The sequence below is a fragment of the Podarcis vaucheri genome (genome assembly GCF_965113315.1).
Source record: "Podarcis vaucheri genome assembly, chromosome: 16".
Taxonomy (NCBI): Eukaryota; Metazoa; Chordata; class Lepidosauria; order Squamata; family Lacertidae; genus Podarcis; species Podarcis vaucheri.
In genome coordinates, this window is record NC_138754.1 from 4,006,491 (window position 1) to 4,026,989 (window position 20,499).

The following is a 20,499-nucleotide window of genomic DNA, read 5'->3' on the forward strand; positions in this document are numbered from 1 at the left end:
TGAGCTCGTGTAGTTAAAGCCATCTAAGTTGGTGGCTTCCTGTAGCGGTGAGTTCCACAGTTTTATCCATGCTCTGCTCATGAAGAACTCCTTCCCGAGTCTCCCAAACTTTGGCCTCCTTGGATAACCCTGTGATGGGTGACGATGGGGAGAAAAGCATCCCTCTGGCCACTTCCTCAGTACCGCAAATAATTTGAGACGCTCCTTACAGCGTCCCCCGCTCCCTGGATTTATCTTTCGAGATCTCTTCCCCTCCTCTACGTTCATTTGCAGCTTAATAGCCCTAAAGTACGTCAGCCGGCGCAGCAGAGATGATCTCGCCTTCGGATTTCCCCCGCGGACAGACAGACTCTCCCACTGTCTCTGCCCGGCAATTTCTATCTTCTGTGTTCTTCAGGGGTCAGCGGACAAAAGGATGGTCCCCCCCCATCGCATTATCCGTGCCTCAATTCCCGCCCCCCCTCCCAGTCCACAGAACAAAGTATGAGGTGTGCAGGTTGGGGGCCCGAATTTTGTTAGCTTTCGGGAGTTGCAAAAATCCCATCATTTTGTCGGAGAGACGCACGAAAGAAAGGCAAACCACTTCCCAGGGAGAAAACAATGAAGCTCAGAAAAAAAGGGCCTCCATGGAAACTCAATTTCTTTCTTTGCTTTTTTATATTATTATTTTTTTTGTAAAAAGGAAAAACACTGGGCGAGCGGAGGAGAGAGGGACAGAAATAAACAAGGCGGCTTTAAAACCCAATGAATGTCAAGGGCTATATAGCTAGCTAGCACTCCAGCTTTTTCAAAAGAGGGCATAAAAAAAAAAAACCACGACAAGAAAAGGTGCCGGTGCTTTAAAGGAGTAGATTAACCAACTATTTGTCGAGTTGATTAATCTGTCAGGACCCATTTGTAAGCATGTGGGCAGGAGAGTTTGAAGGACAAAGCTGTCGGGTTTTTTCAGAGGCGGCTTGGGCTTTGTTAACAGGGGAAAAGAGGAATGAACAATATGGCCAGCCAGGCAGCCCTTTTTCTGCTAACAGCCGCTGTTGACCTCATCGCGGGCTGCACAAAAAGATCAGGAACAAGCCTTGTTTCCGTCCTGCTTCTCCAGCAGAGGCCAGGTTTGATGCCTTGGGGGGGGGGGGTCCAAAAAAACAGGGAATGGAAACACCAGCCCTCTGCTGTTGTTAAACCTGCTATGCTGCTCCGGGATCTGGAGGCTCCATTTACTGTATTTTTTCGCTCCATAGGACGCACTTTTCCCCTCAAAAAACTAAGGGGAAAAGTCTGTGCCCTATGGAGCGAATGCAAGGGGGAGGCAGGCAGGAAAAGCCCCCAAGAGCCGCACACAAGCTTCACGCGGCTCTTGCGGGCTTTTCCCCAGGAGGGGGAAAGGACCGCCACTCCCCGACCTGTTCTGGGGGCTCGGGCTTCCCCCGCCCCCAGCCCCGCAAGCTCCGGGAGCGGAGGCAAGGCTGCCTGAAACCCCCTGAGTGCAGCAGCAGTTTGTTCTGCGCTCCGGGGGCTTCAGGCAGCTATCCGCAAGCCTTCGGAGCGCAGTGGGAGTTCCCCCGTGCTCTGAAGGCTTGCGGATAGCAGCCTGCAGCCTGAAGCCCAGGGAGCGCAGTGCCAACTCCTGCTGAACTCCCCGGGCTTCAGGCAGCTATCCGCAAGCTCTGGGAGTGGCGGCAAAGCTGCGCGCAACCTTGCCGCCACTCCCGGACCTGTTCTGGGGGCTGGAGAAGTTTGGGCTTCCCACGCCCCAGCCCCGCGGCTAAAAACGAAGCCAAGACAGCGAGCGGGATCCATACTTTTTTTTTCTTTATCCCCCCCAAAAAAACTAGGTGCGCCCTATAGTCCGGTGCGCCCTATGGAGCAAAAAATACGGTAAGTTCTCAATCCTCTGATTGGCCAACCTGCCCTTTCCCTGCTGTTATATCGCTTCAGAAAACCCGAGCAATGCCCCTTGTATAACTCGCTTCCAACCCCCTCCTTGAAACCTTGTCTTTTCTGCAACCCTTTTGGCAGAATCCCCTGGTCTCTGCACCCTGCTTTAAAACCAATACCAGTATCTTGGTTCTCAAACTTAATCCGTTCCGGAAGTCCGTTCCAAAACCAAAGCGTTCCAAAACCAAGGCGCGCTTTCCCATAGAAAGTAAAGCAAAATGGATTCATCCGTTCCAGACTTTGAAAAATAACCCCTGAAACAGTAATTTAACATGAATTTTACCATCTAATGAGACCATTGATCCAGAAAAGGAAAGCAATGAACAATGTCCCTCAATCAATCAATCAATCAATCAGTCGCTGAACTGGGTTCCACGCAGTCGCAAAAACAAAACGAAGAAAAGCTGCAAAAACAAAAACCGCAAAATAAATAGCAAAAACAGACAGACCTCAATGTAACACTCAAAACGGAAGTGTGGCACTCAAATCGGAAGCGTAAGACTTAAAACGGAGCACGTTCGGCTTCTGAAAAGAGTTTGCAAACCGGAACACTTACTTCTGGGTTTGTCGTGTTTGGGCTCCAAGTTGTTTGAGTACCAAGGCGTTTGAGAACCAAGGGACCACTGTATAGCAGAATAGTTGACCCTGGACTTAACCCTGACTCCCTTCCCTTTGCTATAGCACCACCACATGATATACAGTCGTATCTCGGAAGTCAAACGGAAACCGTTCCGAAAGTCCGTTCGACTTCTGAAAAGTTCAACTTCCTAAGCGCGGCTTCTGATTGGCTGCAGGAAGCTCCTTCAGCCAATTGGAAGCCCCGTCGGACGTTTGGCTTCCAAAAGAACATTCAAAAACCGGAACACTCACTTCCGGTTTCCGATCGTTCAGGAGCCGAAACATACGAGTTCTGGGGCGTTTGAGAACTGAGGTATGACTGCACAACTGTAAGCCCTTTGGGGCAGGGAGCTACAGGGTTCCCCATTGTAACGCCACCATGTGCAGAGACCGTGCTACGTAAGCAAGTAAAAATATATTATTTTTCTAGCTTTGGGTATATATATTTCATGGTGTATCATCCTTTCCCCTAAATCTGGATGGGGGTGGGGTTTAAGCCCTACTGAAACCTTGCGACAGGAACATAACTATTATTTCTTGACTACTTCCACCCATTGCATCAACAAACAGGACTAGCCGCTTTGGATTCTGCAAACAAAATCCAGCTATTGAGCTGGTGGTTGAGGAATAATATCTAACCATCTCCCTCCTGGGAAAGTCTGATTTCTCTCCCCCCCCTCCACTTCAGCTCACCACTTCCTGTATAAAAATTGAATTTTTTACTCCTCGTTTTCCTGGGACACCCCCCCAAAAAAAATCCCTCGGACATTTGGAGGGATTTAGCAAGCAAGGCCCAGAATCTATTCAGACGCTGCAAGGTCCACAAGCATTTTTACAGGCAAGGGGGGTGGAATCTGTGGCCCTCCAGATGTGGCCGGAATCTCAACACCAGTCCTGACCATTGGTCATGCTGGCTGCTAAGAGCTGGACCACAGCAGCAACATCTGGAATGCCACAGATATTCCCCAACTCTGCTCATTCATAAAACCCTGGGTGAATTTATTTTGTTGACTATTATGGCTCTGCACTAATAAAAAAAAATTCCAAACCACTCCCCCCTTCTAAGGTCCTAATTAGAGCCTGGTTTCTGGATGAGGCCAGATCAATCAAGTTCAGTATCCTATTCTCACATTGGCCAATCAGACGTCTCTTTCGGGAAACTCAACATTTTGTTTGTCTTTTTCGGGAGAAGGGGAGAATGTCATCGCAAAATTCGGAGAGGTGTGAATTTCAAAGCTGCCGTTTGGTTATTGAATTCTTTCGGGGCGTACGAATTACTTTTAAACACAGAATTAACAGAATTCTTTCCCCATCACTAAGCACTGCCTTGTTTTATAACGGGAACAACCTAGTGCTCTTTGGAACGCTAAAATTATTTCAGAGGTGCTTTTGAACGCAGCCCTCGCTTTCGGAAAGAAGATTGACAAGCCAGCGGTTCCTTCGATAAATACTCTCTCTCGGAGACCCCTTTTCTTTCTCCTTAACCCCCTTCATGGAAAACAGGAAGTCTCAAGTCTGGCTTATTTTTCCTGCCTTTTCAAAACTTCACAATAAAAGTCTCCCTGGCTGCAAGCCCAGATAGCAGCAGCCAACCGTCTTATTTTACTGCCTCCAACTCATAACGCGTTTCTCGAGCTGTAATTTAAACCAGAGAGGCTTTTGCCTGGCTAAGCTCTACTCAGAGTAGACGAGTTGAAAATAATAATAATAATTTAATTTATACCCCGCCCTCCCCGGCCAAAGCCAGGCTCAGGGCTGCTAACAACAGTAAAATTACAGTAGAAACATAAGGGGGGGGGGACGACGACGACCAATTTAAAATATAGGTTAAAATGCAATTTAAAATGCAGCTGCATCAAGACCATAAGGGGAGGGAAACATAAGGGTCAGACTGAGTCTGAACTGAAGGCCTGGTGGAACAGCTCTGTCTTGCAGGCCCTGCGGAAAGATGTCAAGTCCCGCAGGGCTCTAGTCTCTTGGGACAGAGCGTTCCACCAAGTCGGGGCCAGTACTGAAAAGGCCCTGGCCCTAGTTGAGACCAATCTAACCATTTTGCGACCTGGGACCTCCAAAATGTTGTCATTTGTGGACCGTAAGGTCCTCCGCGGGGCATGCCAGGAGAGGCAGTCCTGTAGGTACGAGGCTCCTAGGTCGCATAGGGCTTTAAAGGTCAAAACCAGCACCTTAAACCTGACCCCGTACTCCACCGGGAGCCAGTGCAGCTGGTAGAGCACCGGGTGAATGTGATCCTGTGGCAAGGACCCCATAAGGCGTCTTGCCGCGGCATTCTGCACCCGCTGGAGTTTCTGGGTCAGTCTCAAGGGCAGCTCCACGTAGAGCGAGTTACAATAATCCAGTCTGGAGGTGACCGTCCCGTGGATCACTGTGGCCAGGTCAGGGTGAGAAAGGTAAGGAGCCAACTGCTTAATAGAGCGGAGATGGAAAAAGGACCTTTGTTTGCCATGCCTGCTAATTTCAATGGGGCTACCCTGAGTAGGGCCCTTGCGGGAGGCAACCCTCCTAAATTCTTTTTGAAAAAATCCCTCCCTTAGAGGATACTAGAACTTGCGGATCGTCTTGGAGAAACTGTTTTGCAGCATATTTAGGAGTAGCAAAAAAGGGAAAGGCTTCACTGTGGAATGTGTAGTAAGATGGAACAAACCTGTGGAACTTCTGGCTACAAGATCCGGCAGTGGCCAAGGGCTTAAAGGGCTGGAAAGAGGATGAAGAGAGTTCATAACCTAAGAAGAGCCAGTCACCCATCTAGTAGTTCAGCATCTTCCTCCTCCATGATTTATCTAATCCTCTTTCAAAGCCCTCTGAATTGGTGGCTATTACCGTCTCCTGTGGCAGGGAGTTCCACAGGGTAACTTTGTGCTGCATCTATGGAAACAGAAACTAGAGAGGTGGCGGGATACATTTAGCATTGTAATTGTACGGGTCGCAGAAAACCGCTTTCATCAGCACAGGATTTCATTGTTCGGGAGTTGTTGTTTTTTTTGGTTTTTTTAAGTGGCATGCTGTCAAATAATTAAAATAAGGCCGAACGAGAAGAGCATCTGAAAACGGCACACACAAACACCGTCCCGTTCACCCGTCCCAACGAGATCAGCTGATCTGGCGGCCTCGGCAAAGGCAGGCCGAATGGAAGGTTTAACGCCGAACAGCTGATCTTCAGAAATAAAAAAAGGGAGAGCGTCCTTTTTAAAAATAAAATAAAAGACACGTTTGCCCCTTGGCAAGAAGATTGCAAGCTAATTAGCGGCGGGCCTCTGCCAAGCCTGCCTTCCTCTCCCTGCCCCAGTCAGGGCTGTGCAACGGTTTGATGTTTCGTTCCTTGAAAGCTGTTCTGTGGGTCGCTGTGCTTTTCTTTGCTCTGAATAGGAGGAAGGCCTCGGTTTGTTCAGAGGTTTCCCCCCTCTAACTGCATGCCCGTTTCCTCAAGTATCGTGGGGGCCTGCGTGTTTGGATCTGCATGCCAGGTCAATAAATTGAGCAGAACCCAGAGCTAAGTGTGGGGAACCTCAGGGCGGCTGCCTGGCCCTTGGAACCACATCTAGGCCCTTCGCCTTCTCTCTCTCAACCACACCTTATTTGCACCCCAAATATCATTTGCCTTTCTGGGACACGTCCCGGGACGCCAAGCAATGCCGCTGGCCTGCCTGGGTGGAAGGCAGAGAGTGGGCAAGAGCTAGCCTGCAAAACACTACTAAACCTTAGGTAAAGGTAAAGGGACCCCTGACCATTAGGTCCAGTCGTGGCCGACTCTGGGGTTGCGGCGCTCATCTCGCTTTATTGGCCGAGGGAGCCGGCGTACAGCTTCCGGGTCATGTGGCCAGCAGGACTAAGCCGCTTCTGGCGAACCAGAGCAGCGCACGGAAACGCCGTTTACCTTCCCGCTGGAGCAGTACCTATTTATCTACTTGCACTTTGATGCACTTTCGAACTGCTAGGTTGGCAGGAGCTGGGACCGAGCAACGGGAGCTCACCCTGTCGTGGGGATTCGAACCGCTGACCTTCTGATTGGCAAGTCCTAGGCTCTGTGGTTTAACCCACAGCACCACCTGCATCCCTTCTACTAAACCTTAGGTTACGTAAATACAATCCTGGTAAGAACACATACAACGTAGAAGGCCGTTTTTGACTATGTAACTTCTATTTCAAACACAATTCAACTTATAATATCTCACAAAGTGTAATTCCGTAGACCAACACATCATGCAAACTGAACATGGTCTGTAAACCATTGGACTTTAATTTCTCTTGACATGTTCTGCTTGCATGATGTGTTGTTCTATGGAATTATACTTTGTGAGATATTTATTATTATTATTATTATTATTATTATTATTATTATTATTATTATTATTATTATTAATACCCCGCCCATCTGGCTGGGCTTCCCCAGCCACTCTGGGCGGCTTCCAACAAAATATTAAAATACAGTAATGCATTAAACATTAAAAACTTCCCTAAACAGGGTGCCTTCAGATGTCTTCTAAAAGTCTGGTAGTTGTTGTTCTCTTTGACATCTGGTGGGAGGGAGTTCCACAGGGCGGGAAGGCCCTCTGTTGAATTTTGTTTGAAATAGAAGTTACATAGTCAAAAACAGCCTGTTACCTTTTGTGTCGTTACCAGGAGCTAGCCTGCAGCAGGAAAGTAACCTCTCCATTAACTGGACCACTCCCTTTTGCCTCTGGATCTGTCCCCCATCAGAATGCGGCCCACAGGAGGTTTCAAGGAAGGGAAAGTGGCTCTCGGAGCACTGTTGGCAGTCAAGAAGTTTTGACAAGCCAGAAGTTTGCTTTTGCTTCCAAGGGTCTGGAAACCATGCCGGATGAGGAACGGTTGAAGGAGCTGGGTTTGTTTAGCCTGGAAAAGTCGAGACTGAGAGGAGATACAGCAGCCATCTTCAAATATCTCAATGGCCATCATCTTGTTTTCTCCTGCTCCAAAGGATAGGGCTTGCAAGAAAGGAGAAGAGGACCTTCTCGGTGGTGGCACCCGCCCTGTGGAACGCCCTCCCACCAGATGTCAAGGAGATAAACAACTATCTGACGTTTAGAAGACATCTGAAGGCTTGCAGATTGTTTTACGAATGCCACAAAACCCTTGGAACCTGTTCAGTCAGATGAGTGTTTGGCTCTCACCCCTCCAAACTGAGGATTTTCCTGCAGCCAGAGAAACGCTGCCCTATTTTCACAAGACCCAGACATGTGGGCAGGTGCGAGGGTGAGAGAAGCTAAAACTGGCTGACCCAGTTTGGCCTTCCCAAAATAAGGGGGCTAAGCTGGAATAAGCCGGTGGGATCTCTCTCGTTATATATACATATAAAGGAAGATGAGCTATGTCCCAAATTCCTTACAGGCTGTGTGTCCTGTCCCCCATTCTGCTTTATTTAGGATTACCGGAACGTATACTGACTCAGGCACTTAGGCCTGTCTAGATCAATATAGCTCACACTGACTGGCAGGAGCTCTCTAGGTTTTCAGACATTCTCAGCCCATCCAGAGAGGATGGCGATTGAACCCCTGTTCTGCCGCTGAACTAAGTCCCTTTCCTCCTTGCAGAGATATAGCAAGGCCATATTTCTGCTAGAGGCAAAGTCTGCAGATTCACAACAGATCAACCCATTTCATTTAATCCTTTTTTAAAAAAAGACCTTTAAAGTGGTGGTCATTACTGCTTCAAGTGGGAGAGAGTTACGCTGTTTAACTATGCATTATGTGAATAAATCCTTTCTTTTCTCTGTCCTGAGTCTTCCAAAGTTCAGCTTCATTGAATGCCCACGAGTTCCAGTGCTTGGAGGGAGCAGGAGAAAAATTTCCCCCCTCGCCACTCACTCTGTGCCATGCATAACTTTATAATTTTATAAAATGCGGATTACCACGTGAGCTTCCTTGAGGCGGTTTGCAGCACGTCTGCCTTAAATACCGATAACTGCAACCCTCATCCTAGTCTCTGCTAGACCAACCCTCTGCGGTTCTTCTCTGGTTCAAAAATGAAGAGACATACAGACCCATATAATTGTAGCAATGGCTCCCACTGCCCTGCCAGGTGGCAAGGGAACCTCTGAGCATGTACAGAGAAGGACCTGGACTCAGAAGAGGAAACCATTCCAAAATCAGATTCTGCCTGGGGTTTGGGAGGGGAGAATGCTCACAAAACACTTTCCCAGTAGACTTGCTTCTCCCTAAATTGAAAAACAAAATCCAGCTTATTTTTGGCGGCTGTTCTCTCCCCTCGCACACCTTTATCTTCCCTGTCAGCTTAATTCTCTCATTTCCCCCGCAGCTGTCTGGGGGCATTTTGTTTGCAATTTGAGGGCTATTTTCTCCCCCCTGTTTGCAATACGCATTACGTCTAATTCTCCCAAAATGGATCAGCTCTTAAGAGCTATTTCCGCTGGGGGCCGTTTCTCTGTTCTTTCTCTCCTGCTTCATCACATAGAGGAGGGAGAAAACACCACAGTTCAAGAAGGACACTGAGAAACTGGAACGTGTCCAGAGGAGGGCAACCAAAATGGTCCAAGGCCTGGAAACGATGCCTTATGAGGAACGGCTAAGGGAGCTGGGCATGTTTAGCCTGGAGAAGAGGAGGTTAAGGGGTGATATGATAGCCATGTTCAAATATATAAAAGGATGTCACATAGAGGAGGGAGAAAGGTTGTTTTCTGCTGCTCCGGAGAAGCGGACACGGAGCAATGGATCCAAACGACAAGAAAGAAGATTCCACCTAAACATTAGGAAGAACTTCCTGACAGTAAGAGCTGTTTGACAGTGGAATTTGCTGCCCAGGAGTGTGGTGGAGTCTCCTACTTTGGAGGTCTTTAAGCAGAGGCTTGACAACCATATGTCAGGAGTGCTCTGATGGTGTTTCCTGCTTGGCAGGGGGTTGGACTCGATGGCCCTGGTGGTCTCTTCCAACTCTAGGATTCTAGGATTCTATGAGGGTTATTTTCCCCACCCCACCCTGACGCACAGAAAGCTGGCGGTTCTCTTCCTCTCCATCCCATCAAGTCCTCCTCAAACTCTGCCTGCCAGGGAGGGGATAGTGCCCACCACACAGCAACCCTGCGAGGCGGGACACGCCAATCTCCCCAATTTAATGTATTTTTAATCTTTTGTTGGAAGCTGCCCAGAGTGGCTGGGGAAACCCAGCCAGATGGGCAGGGTATAAATAAATTATTATTATTATTATTATTATTATTATTATTATTATTATTACTACTACAGTCATCCTCTTCTTACGTTTGCTTCAGGTTAAATCTTTTCAGGTTGCGTCCTGCGGCAACCTGGAAGTACCAGAAAGGGTTACTTCTGGGTTTCGCCACTCACGCATGAGCAGACGCTCAAAATGACATCATGCGCATGCACAGAAGCGGTGAATTGTGACCCGCGCACACGCAGGCGTGGGTTGCGTTCTGCTCATGTTGCGAACGGGGCTCCAGAATGGATCCCGTTCACAACCAGAGGTACAGTGGTGCCCCGCAAGACGAATGCCTCGCAAGACGGAAAACTCGCTAGACGAAAGAGTTTTCCGTTTTGGAGGTGCTTCGCAAAACGAATCTCCTATGGGCTTGCTTCGCAAACGACAATGTCTTGCGAGTTCCTGCTGTTTTTTCCCCTCCCCCCTTTTCTAAGCCGCTAAGCAGCTTATCAGCTGATCCGATCAACAGATAAGCCGCTAAAAGCCGCTAATAGCGCTAATCCGCTAATCCGTCAATGGGCTTGCTTCGCAAGACGAAAAAACCGCTAGACGAAGAGAATCACAGAACGGATTCTTTCCGTCTTGCGAGGCACCACTGTACCACTATTATTGATGTTATTATTATTATTATTTACAGATGGGAAGACTGCAGACGGGACTCATTCAAAGCCTCCCTATGCCTCGCTTTACTGGCCGAGGGAGCCGGGTTACAGCTTCCGGGTCATGTGGCCAGCATGACTAAGCCGCTTCTGGCAAACCAGAGCAGCGCATGGAAACGCCGTTTACCTTCCCGCCGGAGTGGTACCTATTTATCTACTTGCACTCTGACGTGCTTTTGAACTGCTAGGTTGGCAGGAGCAGGGACCGAGCAACGGGAGCTCACCCCGTTGCGGGGATTCGAACCGCCGACCTTCTGATCGGCAAGTCCTAGGATGTGTGGTTTAACCCACAGCGCCACCCGCGTCCCTTTTTTGATCCTAATGTCTCAACAAATGAAATTGACCTATGGAAAATGTAACTTGAAAAAAGAGACGTTGCGCCCCATACCTTTGTAGACCAAGAAAACGTAAATAAAATATTATGGAAAAAATAATAACAGAGAGACAAAGCTTTCGCTTCCGGTGAGCGCAATCATATCTCCCACCCAGGATCCTAAATAAGACTCGCCATCTTTGTCCTTTGCTCAGAGAGAGGCGACCGTGCGCGGCTTGCGCAACCCCTGCTCCCCGACGTGCAAGACACAGCGACGCAACCATTTCACATGCCTCTGCATTCCAGTGCGCCGCCAGGCCCTCCCCGCACAAGTTAGTGGTTCTTGCACAGCTTGCTGTTATCACGGGGGTGCCATACTGCAGGGACGGGGCGTGGGGACACAGCGCATGTGTCTGTGTGTGCACATGCGGGCAGAGAGGGTCGGGGGGTCAGGTGATCGGCCCCTTCTTACCCTGCTTGCTCACAGCCACGTGGAGGGTGGAGCGTGGCCCTCCTGCGCCCGGGGCCAGGCGGGCGTCGGGAGCCAAGCTAGCGGGAGGAGACCCAGTGGGCGCTTCTGGGAAGGGAGAGGAGAGAGCGGTGGCGGCGGCGGAGGTCTGCGTCTTTCCTGCGTTGCCGGCGATAAAGACAGTGTCAGGAGGAGGAAGCAATAAAATAATGACATTTTTTGGGGGGTGGCCAGTTAGGGGGTAATGGGAGGAGCCCCCCCCCCCGAAGAGCCAAGGTGAAGGCTGCGGAACCAGGAAAGGTCTCCGCCAACACCATACAATCACATCTTATGCAGGGGATCAGTTCCGAGGTTTCCTAAAAACACACACCGTATTTTTCCGCGTATAAGACGCCCCCCCCATGTATAAGGCGACCCTTATTTTTTGGAGCCCCAAATAAATAAATGCAACATTCTGTGTATAAGGCAACCTCTAATTTTAAACTTTTAATTGTGTTTTTTTTTGGGTGGGGGGAAGAAATATAGTCTTATGCACGGGAAAATGCATATTTAAGCTACTCCTTTGGTTTGTGCCACCGTGCAAGGATTTCTAGACTTCCGTAGTTGGCACGCTAAGCGGGCCTCGCAAGCCCGAGAGCTCAAAAGCTGTTCTTTTTGCGCAGAGTAACTCATAGGGATCAGGTGTGGAAAGAGCTTTTATCCCTCACCTGCCAAGGCATATGGGGAAACCGTTCTGAAAGGGTTGGTTGGTACCCAACTCAGCTTTACTCAAGAGTAAACCCACTGAAATGAATGGGCCGAAGTTAGTTGCATTCGTTCATTCCATGGAGTCTGCTCCGGCCGTGACTAATGTTGGGTAGTGTCGCTGAGATGAGCCCCACTGAAAATAAATCAACACGACTAAGTCACATTCATTCCAGTGGGTCTACTCTGAGTAGGGCACACGCCCTATGTCTAAGGCACTGTGATATGGCTTTAAATTAGCCTTTCTCAACCTGTGGGTCCCCAGATGTTGTTGGACTACAACTCCCATCACCCCTAGCTAGCAAGGCCAGAGCTCAGGGATGATGGGAGTTGTAGTCCATCAACATCTGGGGAGACCCACAGGTTGCGAACCGCTGCTTTAAATGGTCAGGGCCTCCTCCAGAGAATTCTGGGAACTGCAGTTTGTTGAGGGTGCAGAGAGTTGTTCGGAGACCCCTATTTCCTCTCCCGGTGCTACAAATCCCAGAGGGGTTTAATGAGTTCTGGGTGTCCATCAATGTGCAGATGATACCCAGCTCTACCTCTCTACCTCTACCTCTCTTTCAAATCAGAACCAGTGAAGGCGATGATGGTCCTGTGTGAGTGTCTGGAGGCGGTTGGAGGGTGGATGGCGGCTAACAGACTGAGGTTGAATCCTGACAAGACAGAAGTACTGTTTTTGGGGGACAGGGGGCAGGCTGGTGTGGAGGACTCCCTGGTCCTGAATAGGGTAACTGTGCCCCTGAAGGACCAGGTGCGCAGCCTGGGAGTCATTCTGGACTCACAGCTGTCCATGGAGGCGCAGGTCAATTCTGTATCCAGCGCAGCTGTCTACTAACTCCACCTGGTATGCAGGCTGAGACCCTTCCTGCCCGCGGACTGTCTGGCCAGAGTGGTGCATGCTCTAGTTATCTCCCGCTTGGACTACTGCAATGCACTCTACGTGGGGCTACCTTTGAAGGTGACCCGGAAACTACAACTAATCCAGAATGCAGCAGCTAGACTGGTGACTGGGAGCGGCCGCCGAGACCACATAACACTGGTCCTGAAAGACCTACATTGGCTCCCAGTACGTTTCCGAGCACAATTCAAAATGTTGGTGTTGACCTTTAAAGCCCTAAACGGCCTCAAAGGCCCAGTAGACCTGAAGGAGCGTCTCCACCCCCATCGTTCTGCCCGGACACTGAGGTCCAGCGCCGAGGGCCTTCTGGCGGTTCCCTCATTGCGGGAAGCCAAGTTACAGGGAACCAGGCAGAGGGCCTTCTCGGTAGTGGCGCCCGCCCTGTGGAAACGCCCTCCCGCCAGATGTCAAAGCGATAAATAACTACCTGACATTTAGAAGACATCTTAAGGCAGCCCTGTTCAGGGAAGTTTTTAATCTGTGATATTTTACTGTATTTTTTGTTTCTATGGAAGCCGCCCAGAGTGGCTGGGGAGGCCCAGCCAGATGGGCGGGGTACAAATAAATTATTATTATTATTATTATTATTATTATTATTATTATTTCCCCAGGAAGAGGGATCGCGCTGGGAACTGTAGCACCGGGAGAGGAAATGGTGATCAGCCCTTAACCAGCACCCTTAACCAACTACAGCTGCCAGAATTCTATAGGGGAAGCCATGATGGTCGAACGCGGAATTATTGCGCTTTAAACGCAGGATGCGAATACGGCCTTCGTCAGATATCACCCATAAAATGTCCCCGTGTCTCTCTCTCTCTCCTTCCTCAAATGTGTCCTGGGCTTTATGTAGGCGATTAAGAGAAGATTAAAAAGGCCCCCCCCCAAAAAAAAACTGATCGGCAGAGTTTGTGCAACTGTTTTACAATCCGCAGAGCCTCCGTCTGCTTGTGTGTCAGCCGCCCCCCCCAAATGCCGAGCCAGCCAAGTTGCCTAATGAATCCCAGACACGTGTGTCCCCCCCCCAAGTCCCCCGCCGGCCCCACAGTCCTCGCAGGAAGTGGCGAGTGGAAGCGGCCAAGATTTGCAGCGAGACAGGGATAAGAAGCGGGGAGGAAGGGGGAGGCCTGTTGCTCCAGAAGACCCCCCCCTAAAAAATCACCTTCAGCTGACCCCGGAGCCCTCCTCAGAACAGACCTGAGTCAACCGTGTCTGTTGCATTTCAATGGGTCTACTCTAAGTAGGACTGAGATCTGAGACGAGCCCGGAAAAGGACCGGTCTCAGGTCAGGAGAAAGGGGAGGCTTGAGAGGGGCCATGGAATATGTTCGCACCCCCAAATTTTGCCCTCATCCCCCCCCCAGCAAGTGATGCTCACAGAACACAACAGCCTCCTGTTCCTCCTTCCCGCTCCTTCCTCCCCCCACCCATTAAATCAAGAGATTTCTCCCCTGCTGGGTAATTAATGGAGTCGCTTAGGTTTTAATTTCCTTCCAGGCGTCGGATTGGCTCTGGAGCTCTCTTGCTTGGGGGAGCTGGACTCAGGGGGTGAGGTGGGGAGGGCAGGGAAGCAGGGCCTCCTGCAGGGAGCTGATTGTCTGCGCAGAGAGCTTCATCACCAGAGCTGCTTGCCCCATCTAAGCTCTGGAGTGTGTGCTTGTCGGCATGCCAGGACGCCCGGGTTCCACACAGCCCGGACGCCTGGGTCCTGTATTCCCCAGGTGTCTGGGTTCCCTACCCCCCCGGACACCTGGGTCCCATATTCCCCAGGTGTCTGGGTTCCTCATACCCCGGATGCCTGGGTCCCATATTCCCCAGGTGTCTGGGTTCCTCATACCCTGGATGCCTGGGTCCCATATTCCCCAGGTGTCTGGGTTCCTTAGTCCCTCGGGACGCCTGGGTCCCGTATTCCCCAGGTGTCTGGGTTCCTCATACCCCGGATGCCTGGGTCCCATATTCCCCAAGTGTCTGAGTTCCTCACACCCGGACGCCTGGGTCCCGTATTCCCCAGGTGTCTGGGTTCCTCATACCCCGGATGCCTGGGTCCCATATTCCCCAGGTGTCTGGGTTCCTTAGTCCCTCGGGACGCCTGGGTTCCGTATTCCCCAAGTGTCTGAGTTCCTCACACCCGGACGCCTGGGTCCCGTATTCCCCAGGTGTCTGGGTTCGTCACTCCCCGGACGCCTGGGTCCTGTATTCCCCGGACACCTGAGTTTTGTATGCCCTGGACTTACTTATTTAACTAGAAGGTGTGCTGGTGTGTGTATGAAAAGGTCTTTTCTACCCTACAAGTTCAAATATGAGACAAGAGGGGGAAATACACTTTTTTTAAGGGTTCTGAGATATGGGGCACTTGGGTGACATCACTAACCCATCCGATTTTAAGTTACGTAAGTCATGAGGAAAGGATTGAGGGGAGATATTTAGAGGCCTCCCGTATCCGTTCCATCCTTGACTTTGGCATCTTTTACCCCTCCGGAAAAACCCTTCGCTTAGAGTAGAGGGAGCCTGTGGAGATCAAGTTGCTATTGGTCTCCCCTCAGCCCTGGGATTATTGAGAGGACCATGGCTGAAGATCTAGGAGGACCATGGCTGAAGCTGCAGAACTTGCTCCCTCATCAAATAAACAGAAGCCATGTTTCCACCACGCATTTCGCTTTGAACGGTCATGGCTCCCCGCCCAAAGAATTATGGGAACTGTAGTTTGTTTAGGGTGCTGAGAATTGGAAGAAGGACTCCCCTCCCCTGTATTCCCCTCCCAGAACTACGATTCTCAAAGTGGTTTAATGGCCAATCCCTCTTCATGGGGAACCTTGGGAACCATAAAAAGTAGCTGTTTTACTACAAAGGAATTTCAGAAATAGACTGGAAAGAGAAGCTGCTGAATTGCAACTCATTACCAAACTTAAAACCATGGAGAGACCTGGTCTGAACAGAGACATTGGATTCTTATCTCATTATACATGACTAAGCCATTTCTCACCTTCTCACCCCTTGCCTTTTCCTGTAAGACCTATTGCAGTCGTTAAGAGTCGTCAACAGGCTCATCTCAGCTATCTGCCAATCTCCCATTCCCACCACCCTTCTGAGTAATACCCCTCCCCACCTTCTCACTATATAGAAGGATCTGGCAACTTCTGTTTCAGTGTATCTGAAGAAGTGTGCATGCACATGAAAGCTCATACCAAGAACTAACTTAGTTGGTCTTTTAGGTGCTACTGGAAGGAATTTTTTTATTTTGACTTGGGAACCATAGCTCTGCGAGGGCAAACAGGGGTTTCGGCACCCTTATCAGACGACCCGTTCCCAGAATCCTTTGGGAGAAGCCATGATTGTTCAAAGTTGCATTATAGAGCTTTAAATGGCATAGCGTGAGCGTGGCCCGGAGTTGGTTCAATTTCGACCCTTCGGGCTCAACATAAAAACTGCAGCTGCGTTTGTTAAGGGAGGGTCAAATTCTGCCCTGGGAGAATGACACACACACACCTAAAAAAAAGGAAAGGTTTCTTGGTTCGCACGGAGACCATCCCTCTCAAAAGCCATAAAGGGGAGAGTGGGTTTTATACACAGCCTCTGGAAAGCGTACAAAGAGAGCGGCAGGGGGTTGCTTAACCGTAACAAGACCTTCCGCCGCCCACCCCTGCCGTAAATGATGGGAGTGGGATGTTGGTGGGATGGATGAGGAAATGGCGCTTGACGTGACAGGAAGTGAGCAGTGATTTGTCCCTTGTTAGTTTTGAAAACCAGTTTGTGGGAATTCCCGCGTTCCCCAGACGACAGAAGCGGAGGGTGTGGGGTTCCGCTCTTCCTCCTCCTCCTGTTGCTTTTGAGGAAAGAGTTTAAGAGAATAAACCTTCAATGGACTTGGCCGGCAGCCATCTTGGGCCTAAGCGACAGGAGGCTGGTAACCGTGGCAACCGGGAAAGGCCTTGAACGGAGGCGGCTTTGTCCCAAGGGGTCTTCTGAGACCCTCGCGATGGAGAAAATAGGAACATCCTGTCATCGGTTCACATACCAGTAGCCTTTTTGCTAAAAGAAACAACCACTGGAAGCTGACTGGATCCTCTCAAGATGGCGCCTCCGATTGGACGTCAACGCGGAGGATCCCAAGATCCAATGGCTTGGTCCTGCTTAGGGCAGACACGTTGAAATTGACATAGACATGGCTAACGCAGAGGTCTATTAATTTCAACGCCTCCACTAGCAAGAGCTAACCCAACAAATCCAGTGTTGAACTGCCATGATAGTCCCATCCAATATGGCAGCCTTCCCCCATTTGAACCTCAATGGCCAAGACAGGCTTTTGAGTGTTGACAAGGCTGACCTCTACGCCACCGCTAGAGTGTGGGGCAGCGGGTGATTGGGTTTTTGGGGGTGGAATAAGCGGTGGAAGGAGACTGGAGGGATAGGAAGGATGATGAGCTTAGGGAAGGAGGGAGGGGAGATGGACGTACTGACCATATGCAGAGTCGCTGGTGCCATCGCGGCTCCCGGGGGCCGTTACGACATCTAAAAAGCGAAGGGGGAGACAAGAGACTGGGTTGGGGATAAAGGCAGAGGAACAGGGTGCTCCTAGGCAGCTAAGCATGGGGCAATCTGGAAAGGAAGAAGCCATTTGCTCGTGGGTGGAGACATCAGCCCTGGCCCTCCGGGTCTCTCCATCTGGCCCTTGGAAGCCTCCTCAGACTACTCATGGCCCCTACTTCGCGCCCCGAGTATCTTCTCCACCCTCGAACCCAAGACAGTGCCTCTTGCCAAGAAACGAGTCCGCTGTGCAACCACTTTTTCCTACGGTCCTGTCCGCCCCAGAATGTGGCCCTCGGGACAGTTGCTTGGAAGCGGATGTGGCCCTCGGGAATTAGCCGGTGGAAAGGGCCAGAGAGGCATTTTAGTGGAGCGTCAAAAACAAGTTGACTCGGTGGTCAACGTCTCGGAGTTCCATGAGGGACTCAATGGGGTCAGTGGAGAAATCTGGAGTGCGGCCAACTCAAGGCAAAAAAGGGAGAAAAACCCTCTTTAGGGGACAAGCCATTATTTCCTACACAAAACAGCTTTTTAGACGCCCGCCAATGGAGCCGATGTTTCTGTGCGCCAGCAACAGGAAAAGGACACACGCCCAGCCATTTTCGTTCGGCTCAGTGACTTTTATAGCAGTATCGGAACTCAGAGCAAGCGCCGGTCCTCCGTGCGAAAACAGCAATGTGGCTTCCTGGCCAGTCCGGCTGTGCAAAAGACCCCCTTACCCCCAGAAGACTCTCACCTTGGCAGTTCCCCACGTACTTGACGGAGCCTTCGACATCTTGCTCAAAGCCGCCTCTGTGGATGGAGGTGGGGGAGCGAGAGAGACAAGGGTGGAAGAGAGAAATCTCATTAAAACGGAGCTTGCCGGCTTGATTAAATCCTCCGCTAATTAATCAATTGGCTGGCACTCAGGGAAAAAAAAAAAAAACACGAGGTAGGAAATTAAAGAAACCAGAACCCGACAAGTTACGAGCCCCCAAAGAGCCAGACAATTCACCCTCCTGTTCCCTTCCTTCGCCAGTCAGAGATGTTTGAGGAAACACGCTGGCATGGGATGGCTGTGGGTCAAGGAGAATATTTAGAAAATGGGGCATTGTGGGGGTCTGGGGGTTTGCGGAGAGGGAGGAGGGATGGGATTCGGGGCGAAAAGAAGCTCTTCGCAAAATGAGCCAAGTCCTTCGGTGACCCAAAAGGCCCCTTTGGTTCATTGTTTCCAAGCAACAGAAAGTCAGGTTTCTAGTCCTCATGGTGATTCAGAAAGGACACTGGGGCAGAGACAGTTGAGGATGCTCAAACGGACTGGGCAGGGGGGCGTCTTCGGGTTTCTAAGAAGCACTGTCAGATCCAAAAGTGGGGGTGGGGTGGGGTAGAAGAAGTGAGAAGGTATTTGGCTTTATCTGTTAAATAAATCTTTACGTAGCCTGCTTTCCCCAGTGTGCATTCAAAATGGTTCGCAACAGAGGGAACAGCAAACTTGCATGTACATCAGGAACCGAGATAGGAAATCATTAAATGCAGGAGGGGAAAAAAGTGAAAGGATATATAGTATTAAAAAAAAAACCTTAAGAAAATGCATCTGTCAGCTGGAAGAGAATCTCTTCAGGAGGAGTTTGGTTCAATTGAGAGAAATAAGATGCTTTTACAGCCCTTATTTATTTAACAGAATGTGTAAGGCCACTGAATCGTAAAAACTTCTAAGCGGCTTGCGCAAAATATGAAATATACATTAAGGCGATCATAAAACATTCATTAAGATGATTGATAAGAGTCAGAAACAAGTTCACCCAAAAGCAAATTATAAATGTAACCAGTAGTTGAAATGTACATCGTAAAACGAAATTACGTATTAAAATGCGCGGCCCTGACATATCTAAATAGGTTCACCTCCTAGCAAATAGAAGGGGAAGAAATGGAGGCAGTGAGAGATTTTACTTTCTTGGGCTCCATGATCACTGCAGATGGTGACAGCAGCCACGAAATTAAAAGATGCCTGCTTCTTGGGAGAAAAGCAATGACAAACCTAGACAGCATCTTAAAAAGCAGAAACATCACTTTGCCAACAAAGGTCCGTATAGTTAAAGCTATGGTTTTCCCAGTCGTGATGTATGGAAGTGAGAGCTGGACCATCAAGAAGGCTGATCGCTGAAGAATGGATGCTTTTGAATTCTGGTGCTGGAGGAGACTCTTGAGAGTCCCATGGACTGCAAGAAGATCAAACCTCTCCATTCTGAAGGAAATCAGCCCTGAGTGCTCACTGGAAGGACAGATCGTGAAGCTGAGGCTCCAATACTTTGGCCACCTCATGAGAAGAGAAGACTCCCTGGAAAAGACCCTGATGTTGGGAAACATGGAGGGCACAAGGAGAAGGGGACGACAGAGGATGAGATGGTGGGACAGTGTTCTCAAAGCGACCAGCATGAGTTTGACCAAGCTGCGGGAGGCAGTGGAAGACAGGAGTGCCAGGCGTGCTCTGGTCCAGGGGGTCACGAAGAGGTGGACACGACTAAACGACTAAACAACAGCAACAACAAATCAGAAGTTTTTAGTAGGCGCTGAAAACAATGCAGTGAAGGCTGTTGTCAATGGGCAGAGAGTTCCAAAGTTTAGCAGATACCACACTGAAGAAGAAGAAAAGATCTCTAGAAGCAGGTGTGGGGAACTGTCACCCCTTCCTATGTGGCTGAACTACAACTCCCATCATCATCCCTGACCGCTGGCCATGCTTGCTAAGGCTGATGGGAGATGTAGTTCAAAATATCTGGAGGGCAGAAGGTCGCAGGCAGTGTAAGAAAGAGGAAAGGCAGTCAGAAGCCAAAGAAAGAATGAGAAAACTGGGTGTTAGAAAAGGAAGGAGCGAAAGGAAAAGGGGTGTCAGAGGGATAGATATAACATATACCGTATTTTTCGCCCGATAGGGCGCACTGGCCCATAGGGTGCACCTAGTTTTTTGGGGGGATGCAGGCAGCTCTCTGCAAGCCGTGGGAGCCTGACGGGAACTCCCGCGGGCTCCTCAGGCTTGCGGGTAGCTTCCTGAAGCATGGAGAGCGAGAGGGGTCGGTGCGCACTGACCCCTCTCACTCTCCAGGCTTCAGCGAAAGCCTGCATTCGCCCCATAGGATGCACACACATTTCCC

General features: G+C 49.9%; 1 protein-coding gene across 2 annotated transcripts in view; it reads right to left on the reverse strand.

The window, feature by feature from the left end:
• Positions 1-20,499, reverse strand: part of SEMA6C (semaphorin 6C) — a 127,268-nt gene that overhangs the window by 9,858 nt on the left and 96,911 nt on the right. The window contains exons 16-18 of one of the 2 annotated variants that reach the window (XM_082202092.1): positions 18,105-18,160; positions 17,303-17,353; positions 11,207-11,362 (exon numbers count right to left, since the gene is read on the reverse strand). In XM_082202092.1, coding sequence (XP_082058218.1) covers positions 11,207-11,362; positions 17,303-17,353; positions 18,105-18,160 — 263 coding nt within the window. The remainder of the gene's footprint in view (positions 1-11,206; positions 11,363-17,302; positions 17,354-18,104; positions 18,161-20,499) is intronic. The other variant, XM_082202093.1, reaches the window with a different exon arrangement.